This window comes from Gossypium hirsutum, chromosome A12, assembly GCF_007990345.1.
Source record: "Gossypium hirsutum isolate 1008001.06 chromosome A12, Gossypium_hirsutum_v2.1, whole genome shotgun sequence".
Classification (NCBI taxonomy): Eukaryota; Viridiplantae; Streptophyta; class Magnoliopsida; order Malvales; family Malvaceae; genus Gossypium; species Gossypium hirsutum.
Window position 1 is genome coordinate 79,078,417 of NC_053435.1, and position 11,555 is coordinate 79,089,971.

Here is an 11,555-nt window from a genome sequence, read left to right on the forward strand (position 1 = left end):
AAAGGAAGAAGATTCCTATAACATTTCAAACCACCGAAGACCTATAACCAAAATATATTATACCCTCTAAGTTTAGAAATCAGTATGCCAGAGAATATTTATCATCAACTACATGCACATATACATAGACATAAGGAAGCAACAGAATCCAATTGTTGCATCTAAAAACTAAAAAAGAACAATCTAATCATCTTCTTATGAAAGAATTAAGTTCACCTATAGAAACCACACAAACTGAACAGTTTATTAACTTTCTCAGAAAAAAACCTGGCTCATTAACTTTCTCAGAAACCAAATGGAAAATAACTAAATTTTAAGGATAAAAAATCTATTTAAAAAAGGTCAAATTTTATTTAAAATAAAGGAAATATTTCCACTTAGACAAGCATGGAGTTGGAAATTAGTAAACATACATTTCTCATCGTTTTTTCCTCCATTTTCTTTGAAAACAAATAGAAAACACTGAAAAGAAAGCTAGAATTCAAGCATAACACAAGAAACCTTTGATGCCAATTGAGCTTTTAAAAGTGAATCATGATACTGCAGCAATTGAGCTTTCCAAACAGAAACTCAATGCTCCAATAGCAGACAAAGAAAAAGCAAACATACCTCTCATTCTTGCCAAATGAAAATCGTGCACCAAAATAGAAAGCAACTTGGTTGACATTGCCAGTGAGATTGACATAGTTCATAAGATAAATGAAACTAAAGACCCATACACAATTTGGTTGAGATCATACAACTATTCGATAGCATTACAACTCCATACTGCACTGGAGTTACTAAAGGCCAATTAACAGCCAAAAATACAATCCCATTGCAGAAAACCGCTAATAACAATGCATTCAGCTAAGGGTACGCATGAGTATAATCAAGATGCAAATTACATGAGAAAAAAAACAGAATGATAATCCTTCAATCAAAATGTTCAACAAAGCCCTCAGATCTCATAGCTATATCCGTGTCAATAAGAAGATAAATATAATTATAGGTAGAAAGAATAGAGAAAGAAAACAGGGAAAGAGGAGAGAGTTATCGACAGGAACCAGAAAGGATAGAGAAACAGATGGTGAGGAAGAGGAAGAGGAGAAAGAATTGAAAAACAGATGATGATAGTAAATGTTCTAAAGCGAAAATTGGGCAAAATCCAGTAAACCAAATCAGTTCTAAAAATAAACAACATTCGGCCGGTGGGAATAATCGGTGGGAATAAACAAATAAAAAAGAAAATCATGAGGAAGAAAATAAAAATCCGAGATGAAAAAAAGAGAAGAACAACTTACCGAAATAGTTGGGCTGGAGATCTGAGACGATGGAGTGAAACGGGAGCGGCGATTTCGGGAGGGACAGAGAGGGAGAGGGTGGAGGTGATTTTGCAGAAACAGCTTCTGTTGATGTTGGTCGATTTCAGCGATTTCGGAAGGGAGGGAGAGGGAGAGGCTGCAGGTCGATTTTGGCGAGGGTAAAACAGAGAAGGTTTTCGGGAATGCGTCCGTAATAGGCTAATCAGCGTTTTTGGAAGGGAATAAGAATCGGCCAGGAAGCGGAGAATATTGCGTTTACATCCGTAATCGCATAAGCCCGTAATAGGGCTTTACAGTGAACCAAACGCAGGAATGGGTGGGGCGCGCGTAATAGAGGCGTAATCGCATACCCAACACGGTGAACCAAACCAGCAGTTAGTTTTTTCTTTGTTGAGAAGGAAGCAAAAATCTTTTAAGATTAATTCCCAAATTTTGTTTATTTATGTTCATTTCAACGGAGAAATGATAAATACAACTGAAGAAGGTTGTGTATTTCAAAGTAAAACAAAAATAGGAATGAGATTCAATAAGAGTGTTTCGCTTGCGGATTTAAAATGAAAAATCAGTACAAAGATACCAACCCATTACAGAAAGAAAATATTGAGACTGTTTTAAATTTCCGATTTCAACTGATCAGCTGAAGTTCTTAGAAATGGAGCTTGAAGATAATGTGATCTAGTGACAATGATAACACTTTATTGCCCCTCTGAGATAGAAAATCCCAGCCCGGTTGAGTTGTTCGCGGAGATAGCTGAACCAAATCCCATTCAAGTTGTAATTCCAGCAAGCCAGTGCTCTGGAATTGATTTTGATCTTAACGTTTCCTGGGAAGATTAGTTGGGTTTTGGATGGTCAATGCCAACTCCCGAAAATTCAAACACCGGTGGATGATCGTATTACATCTCAAACTCGTGCACTCATCTAAAAATCCATCCAGAAGTGTTGGCCACCATAGAAAATGGTGATGAAGGGTTCGATAATGATGATCAGTCCCACCGTGATCCCAACGATGATTTCAGTGAACTCGATTTAGATGAAAACCCTGAAGACATAGATGAGGAAGGGTCGGTAGAGGGTGAAAATGCAAACCCCTCTTTGGCCGGAAGCACAGGCCTTGATATAGTTATAAGAAATAATCCAGGGTCCTTCATGACTGACGTACCGAAAGGCATGGTGGGCAAAGCAAATGGCAATGCGAGAGTTGTATGGTGACTGAGATGCGTCATACAACCAGCTTCAATGGTAGATAGTCGGGATGCAGGAGTATGTGTCCGGGACAGTGACTGATTTGCAAACACTGTCATATAAAGGCCTGTACGGGGAGATTCAAATGGGGAAACGAGTTTTTCACCGATTGTTTTGGACGTTCTAGCCGTGTATTCGGGCCTTCCTTCACTACACGCCAATGGTGCAGGTGGACGAGACATGGTTGTATGACGAATACACGCAAATACTCATGATTGTTGTTGCATAAGACGGCAACCAAAATATACTTCCGATCACTTTCGCCATCATGGAACGTGAGTGCTTTGAGGCTTAAGAATTTTTCCTCAAAAATCTGCGGAGGCACGTTATCAGATATGGCAACATTTATCTTATATCAGATAAATCGAAAGGATTACTTACTGCAATAAGGTGATCAGGGGTTTCGTGCAGTCTGTGTATTGCATCCAGCATATCGCGGCAAACTTCCACAAAGATTATAAGAATAAATATTGGAAAAAAAGTACCCGTGAACATGAGTAAAAAAAATTTGTTTGTATTTATTTCAAGAATTATTTTTCAAAATTTTTTCAGCATGTAATTTTTTAAAATACTGATTTCAAATTAAATATGTAGCTCATGAGTTAAAACCGCAAAGATTCAGGCAGAGGTTCGCAAGGCTTAAATCTCAGATGTCATATTTACCGACAGATCTCTATACATGGTTGGGTAGTATGGAGAACTGACAATGGACTCAAAGTTACAATGAGGGGTTTTGGTATGGGCAGATGACGACCAACCTGGTAGAGGCGGTCAACTATGTATTAAGGTCTGTCAATTTCTGTTGTTTTCTCGGCAATATTTTATAGGTTGGCCACATTGATGCCTAGGATAGGGTTAAGAAAAGCTAAGCAGATCGAGGCAGGGCATGTGTACATTGAGGGCATCCGAAAGGTCATGGCAATGAATAGTCGAAGGGCACAAACAATGAACACAGAATTGTACTCGCGCGACTTGAAGACTTTTCGAGTTCAAAAATAAATCGACTGTCGTTCGGGTCTTCCACCTAGGTCGTACGTAGTTGATCTGCAAAACAGATTATGCGAGTGCGGGATATTTCAGACTCTTTAATATCCGTGTGCGCATGTTCATGCAACGTGTGCGAGAGCAAACTTAAATGTTGAACAATTCATAGTCGGGATCTACACGTTGCAACGCATATTGCGTATATGGGGGAACGAATTTCCTGTAATGCCTGATATCTCAAATTGGGAAGTTCCACAGCCTGTTTTTGAGATGGTGCCTGACCGTAGTCTCCGTAGACATCCTAAAAGTCGACCACAATTGACGAGAATTCAAAATGACATGGATGTCAAGGAGACAGGCGAACCTAAACTATGCATTGTGTGTCAAACATCCGGACATAACCGATCAAAATGCGAACATTGTGTCTATGTTTTCGGCCATCGTCTTTTAATGTCGGACTTGAAGATGACAAATGATATATTATTGAACGCATATTCTTGAAAAAAAATTGTAAAAATATAAAAAAATTAGATAAATGATATACTTTATTCAAATTATACACTTGATTAAATATAATTTAATACACATACATATTTACTTTAAAACACATTAAAATGAAATAAATGACAATGAGAGAAAAATTAATAAGAAAAAAATGTAAATTAAAATGGAAAGAAAGATAATTTAAATGAAAAGAGAAAAAAATTAAATTTAAATGGAATGAGAAAAACATTAAATTTAAATGGGAAGATAGATAAATTAAATGAAATGACAAAAAAATAAACTTAAATGAAATGAGAAAAAAAATAAAATGGGAAGAAAGATAATATAAATGAAATGAGGAAAAAAAATAAATTTAAATTAAAAAATAATATAAATGAAATGAGAAAAAATTTAAATTAAAATGGGAAGATAGATAAATTAAATGAAATGAGAAAATAAAATTAAATTTAAATGGAAAAATAATAAATTAAATAAAATGGAAATGGAAATAAAATGAAATGGAAATTCAAATGAAATGAAAATTTAAATTTAATTTAATTGAAATTGAAATGAAATGAAAAAAAAAGTGATATGACATTTTAGGCAAGCGTGCACCAGCCTGAGAAATGGGATTGCATTGGTTTAAATGAAATGAGAATTTTTTTTTAGTTTAAATGAAATTTAAAATTTTGTAATGGAATAATATTTAAATTGACAAAAAATTTAAATAAAATATAAAAAATTTTAAATGATCCCGATATTGAGACAACTTATAATTAATATGAAAAAAAATGAAATGAATTTAAAAAAAATTGCATTGAAAAAAGATAACTTGAATTGATACTAGTTGTGATTAATATGAAAAAAAATTGTATATTAGGAAAAAAATAAATTTAAATTAAAATAATTAATAAAATGAAATTTTAAATGAAAAATGAATATGAAATGAAATGTAATTTGTCATGAATATGAAATGAAATGAAATAATGATTATGAAATGGAATAAAAGTTTAAATGAAAATAAATTATAAATTTAAATGAAAATAAATACTAAAATGAAAAAAAAATTGAAATGATAAATAAATAAATTGAAATGGAAAATTTAAATTTAAATGAAATAAAATGTAAATGAAATGAAATGGAAATTCAAATAGAAATGAAACAAAAAACAAAAAAAATGTTGAAATGATAGGGCCTGTGCCTGTTTCAAGCCTGCATCACTGACCGAGGCCAATTTGGCCTTTAAATGGCCGGTTATAGGATGTCATTTAACACAATTTTTTTTTCCAATTTTGCCTTTGCTCAGCCACTATAGTCCCCCACTATAAATTGGCTACTTCAACCCACAATCGCCAACTAAAGACTACCAAACACCTCCGACAACTGTCATTCACCATCAACCACCGCCGACCACCACTGATCACTCCATGGATCCTAATCATAATATAATTTTAAAGGACAACAACCACATTTCAATCTATGTGCATAAGGTAAACCAGAAGAAAAATGTTTCATTATTTTTAAATGATCATTTAAATTCATTACATGGCCAGCACCCAAAGATAATTTTTTTTACATATCTGGTGCCGGCCATCAGTGTACTAAAGTAAAAAAATTGTATTGGGACACGAAAAAGGTACCTAGTGCCAACCATCTACTGACTAGCACCATTTTTTTTTACATCTCCAGTGTCGACCATTACATGGTCAGAACAATTTTTTTAAAATATTGGTATTTTCATATACCGTTATGATAAGATTTTAAAAAAAATACCCTGGTGCTTGCCATTAGGTTCCCAAAGTAAAAAAAAAAATCAAAATTTTAAAGCTTGACACAATCATCAGGCAATCATGGGGCCAAAACACTAGGTAGTGCCGGCCACTAGGTTCCCAAAACCCATTCTACTATTCATTTTAGGTCATTTTAGTGATTATTTTTTAACCTGAGTTATTTTTATAAATATAAAAAAAATTTAGGCTAAATTAGTAAAATAGTCAATTTCCTATCATCTTTCCACCTTAAATTTAGTTTTGATTACAAACTTATGGGTTTTTTGAACTCATGTTATCTGAGCGTTAGTTGGGAGTTTTAAATATCAATAGAAATTTATGCTTTCGTATTGTCGGTTAATTCAATCGATTTTTCGAATTTAATCAACTTAATCGATCACTTTACATATTAATTGAATGACCGATTTAGATTTAACTAACTTAATTGAATTAACTTAACTTTGATCAGTAAAGTTAGTTAATTGATTTAATTTTTATATATTATAAAAATATTTAATATAAATATAATATATTATATATTAAGTTGGTTAAGTCAGTTGATTTGATTATGAATTGTAGTAACTAGTAACAACTGAACTTAACTAAGACCATAACCAACCATTGATTTTAATCAAATAGGTTAACAAAATTCTTTTTTTTTTTTTGGTTCTTTTCAAAGTTTTGATTGCAATTACAAGCAACATAATCGAACTGATATCTCGAGCCAAATCAAAATAGCTATATATAGAAAGGACCAACACGTGATATGATTCAAGCCGGAATAAATATAGAAACAATCAGTACATGATTTACGTAGGGTAGTAGTTAAGTTTTGATCATTAATATAACAAGACATCCTACTTTGCCAACAGTATCGAGACTCCATCTTAGCTTATTAGGTCAAACAATGAATAAGAAAAATTATGGGCCCAAATTAGATGGGCCTCCTTTTCTAATCCTAGTCATTGTGATTTTAAGTGAATGAGAATTGCGGGTGCAAATATCCAAAACCCACGAATAAAAAGGTATAACTATGCTTTTGGTTCCTGCATTCTTAACACATTTGAAATTTAGTCCAATTATTTGACAGTGGACTTGACTCCCAAAAATGACAAAATTGAATTTTGTAATATTATAAAAAAAATTCACATTTTGCCGAATTTTATTCTTTAATTCTGGCCCCATAAATTTTTTTTTGATTTCGCCCCTAAAGCAAGTCAGCCCATGACAAATTGCTTTTGGCCTCTTTTTAGCCTCGAACATATGTGACAAGTTGCAATGCTAACAAATTGGCCTTCGCACCGCAACAGCTACCTAGTCAAGGTCGAAGACAAAAATGGATAGCTTTAACTTAGCTTCCAAGATGTTATATTTATCTCCACCCTCTTCTCTTTACCATTACCATTTTCCTTAAACTCGATTTAAAAATTGGAAAGCGTTCAAAGTCTGATCTTTGATGGTTTCAAGCTTGATCAATTTAGATTTAGATTGAAAAATTCGAGTTATTGTTTGTAAATTCAAATTAATTTAAATTTTGATCCTTATTTAACATAACTTAATAATAGTGATTATAGTCTCTTATTGAGCATCATAAAATTGAATTATTTATGAATCTATTACAACCTCTGGGTAGCCCAATTAGTAAGGCCTTGGTTGGGTTTAGGCCCATTTGTTATTTGGATCAGGGAGTTGTTAATAAATGCATGAGGCTCAACAAAGATTGTTCAAATTTTGGGCTTATAAATTTGAATTTTAGTTTTTCTGTTTTTTATATTTCAAAATTCAGGCTGAATTGTTAACATTTTTTTATTAAACCCGTTTTTATGACATTTTAGAATAAAAAATAATCGTTTGATAGAAACTTAACTAAAAATAAACGATGTTGTAATGTTAAATTTAACAAAATAATTTTAATAATATTAACAATTAAACCTGGAATTTAAAATTAAAAAAGATTAAATTCCTATAAATAAAATTACAATCACTAAATTCTCTATACACAAAGAATGCAAAGGTTTGTGGCATATTTTAACAATAAATGTATAAGGCTCATTCAAATTTTATGTGAGCGAGTTGACTGGTCTTTACTAGCTCAATGATAAGATCTAGACATTGAGAACATTGAAATATCATATTTGAATTTCAATATATGTAAGAATATGGGTTTTGACACGTATCTATTCTAATTAATTAGTTTGAGTTAGTCAGTTTAGTGTTTGTAATGGTTAATTTTGATTGGAATTGAGAGAAAGTAAGGGTTTATTCATTGATCAAACTCAACATTGATGTACAATAAAATAATATCATCACATGTCATCGAACAATGATTTAGATTATTCATTAATTTTAACTTAAATTATCAATATCATATCAATCAAGTTATTTCATCATTTCAATAGTCAAATTTGACATTAAATACTAACTTGAATCTGATGTTAAACATATTTAAAATACGCGAATCAATATCTACCATATTAAATCAATTGACATTAATATTATTATCATCTCGATTGAAATCATATTTTTATTAATAGAGAAAAATATAGATTTGAGTATACTAATCTTAGGAGTAATTGGAATCAATTTTTGATTTTTGATTTTTGATTTATCATCCCTACCCGTAGCTGCGCCCCACGAGTCAAAAAGATGGTGCGAAATTTGCATGTAGAAATTAGGCACAAAACTACAAAAAGCATACGAATCAGAGCCGCGGCCATTTCCAACCCTAAAACCCACATCAATTTCTAGCAGCCTCCATTACGTTTCCCCTTCAACCCCTTCACCTCATCACCGGAATCTGAAGTCATGGCTCAAAGCCATCGCCGTGACGTAACCTCCGCCGTCTTCCTCCGATCGACCATCTTCACCACTGTTATCACCATCATTACCATTCATTGAATCAACCTCCCATTTATTTCATTTTCCACACATTTTCAATTTCTAAGCATAAAAATCCTTATCCAACTCAAATTCAAACGTTATCTAGACTTTGGGTTGCTGTTTTCATTTGGTTTAAAAATGGCTATTTTGAAGAGCTATGGAGCTTGCTTGAGAGAGTCTTCCTTCCAGTTTCCTCGCTCCCATCGCATCGATAACTACAAGAGGTATTTTAAAAAAAAAAAAAAATTTAACACTCACTATTTAAGATAAGATATTTGTTCTTTTTCCTTTGTTTTTAATTGCAGTAATTGTTGAATTCATTAATTACTTTATAATCATGTATTATTCCTTGTTTCTTATTTGTAAAACAGTTCAATTTGGTACTTGTTTAAAAGATTATGGGTTTGTTTGATTTAGTGCTTGATGGGTGCTACTGATAATCAAAGGTTAATATCTTAGTTGAACTTTATATCTGCATAGTTTATTTGCTCCTATGTTAAATGTGGATCGATCCTGGGGAACAAAAATTAGAACTCAATTTGAGTTCGTTTAATGTAAAATAGGTTTTTTGAACTTATATGTATTGTTTTTTGTTTATATAAACACATACTTCTAAATATATAATTTTATAATGAACTATAGGCTAGTAGTAATTATAGTTTTACTGAATTGGATCGCTAGTGTTCCTTGTTTCAAAATATACTTACCAATTCGAAAATCTCTAGGGAGATAATGATTTATGGTAACAGAGATTTGCTTATCATCCTGTTCGCTTGCTTTGTATCAGGAGAAATGTGAAATGGAGGTCGCCCCAAGCAGCAATAATACCCGATTTCCACCTCCCTATGCGTAGCTTCGAGGTTAAAAATAGGTAGCTAATAAAATTTTTCGTTATCTGAATGTGGTTTGATGTTTTGCTGGGAAGAATTTGTTGTTAATTTGCTTATAGTTTCTCTGCATCTCTACCTATGTTCGTTCTTGGAATGTTACTGTTGGCGGTGTTATTGTACCTGTTTATCATCTTTCTTATAGCTGGTACAAGCGATATGTGCTTTGAATGTGCTGTTGACATTGTTCTGTTATTCAAACCTTTATTTATGGAGCCTTTCTGTGCATAAACTCAATTAGGATCTCTTCGTGCTTGTAATATTATCTTATGTTTGGTGTTGGTACTTGTGTAATGCACCATGCATGGTGAATGCATAAGATATATTAGTCCTTGATGATGATGATATGGTATGTGGGATAAAGTTGTGGTGACTGTTAATATTTTCGTGTCCTGATCTATGCTGCCCGGACTCTTCATTTTTCTTGAAATACCTGTTTTTAACAATTGGATATGGGGATATGACCTCAGGGGCAAAGCCAGGAAATTGCTCTTTTTTTTTTTTGGGGGGGGGGGGTGGGGGGAGGAAGGCCACTGCTTGCCCCCCTCTCCCTCTGCCTTTGTCTGACCTCCAAGGATCCTCCAAATACGTAACTTAGAAAAATCCAACTGTACTTGTGTCATATATGTGCTCATAATCGTATCTGATACTCAGACCTGAGTCTGAGTAACGTAGGTCCTAATTGATGGAGAGATGGTTTATATGTAGCTTTAGATTTGTTGGAAATGAAGCTTTCTTTTGAAAGAATAATTGCTCTTGATGATTTGCCTAATGCTTTCCAGGACATCGGCCGAAGATATAAAGGCTCTTCGACTGATAACAGCCATCAAAACCCCATATCTACCTGATGGAAGGTTTGATCTCGAAGCATACGATGGTTTGGTGAATATGCAGATTGAAAACGGTGCCGAAGGGGTAATTGTTGGTGGCACAACCGGTGAAGGCCAGCTAATGAGCTGGGATGAACACATAATGCTTATCGGTCATACTGTCAACTGTTTTGGCGGATCCGTTAAAGTAATTGGTAACACGGGAAGTAACTCAACCAGGGAAGCGATTCACGCCACCGAACAAGGTTTTGCTGTTGGAATGCATGCCGCTCTTCACATCAATCCTTACTATGGCAAAACCTCTCTAGAGGGCTTGGTTTCTCACTTTAATAGTGTACTACCAATGGGCCCTACTATCATATACAACGTCCCGTCACGAACTGGCCAAGATATTCCTCCGCGTGTCGTCAATACTGTGGCACAAAGTCCTAGCTTGGCTGGTATCAAAGAATGTGTTGGAAATGACCGAATTGAGCAATATACAGGTAACGGAATTGTAGTGTGGAGTGGGAACGATGATCAGTGTCATGATGCTAGGTGGAGCCATGGGGCTACCGGGGTAATTTCTGTTACTAGTAATCTGGTTCCCGGTTTGATGCACGAACTCATGTTCAATGGGAAAAACGCTTCACTTAATGCGAAGCTCTTACCTTTGATTCAATGGCTCTTTGAGGAACCTAACCCCATTGGTCTTAACACAGCCCTTGCACAACTCGGGGTTGTGAGGCCGGTTTTTAGGTTACCGTATGTACCTCTTCCGCTGGAAAAGAGGGTCATATTTGTTGAACTGGTCAATGAAATCGGGCGAGAGAACTTTGTTGGAGAAAAAGATGTTCAGGTACTTGATGACAACGATTTCATCTTGGTTGGTCGATATTAGTTTTTTTTTTTTTATGTCTATGTTCAGGACTCGATGCCGGTGTCTCGATTTTCGACTCTGTTTCGTTTATAGGACTACAGATAAAGTCTACCCGGTTGTTTATAAGAAAATATATATATATATATATATGGTAAAGATCAAGGTTTGTTTTTGTTAAAAGTTGTCTTTTTGGATAATGTTTGTCTTTCTTGTAAGCCCAGATCAACGTGTTTCTCTGGCCTACGTATAAGTATCTTGTGATGTTAGGCCTGGTCCGTAAATAAACCGAGCTTGAATGAATGAGTTTTTGTTTA

General features: G+C 34.0%; 1 protein-coding gene across 1 annotated transcript; it reads left to right on the top strand.

Moving 5' to 3' along the window:
* The first annotated feature begins 8,379 nt into the window (after positions 1 to 8,379).
* LOC121210886 (4-hydroxy-tetrahydrodipicolinate synthase, chloroplastic) lies at positions 8,380 to 11,555 on the top strand. The gene is made up of 3 exons (XM_041082762.1): positions 8,380 to 8,889; positions 9,453 to 9,536; positions 10,335 to 11,555. The coding sequence occupies exons 1-3, from the start codon at positions 8,804 to 8,806 to the stop codon at positions 11,260 to 11,262; spliced, it is 1,098 nt and encodes a 365-aa protein (XP_040938696.1). The 5' UTR covers positions 8,380 to 8,803; the 3' UTR covers positions 11,263 to 11,555.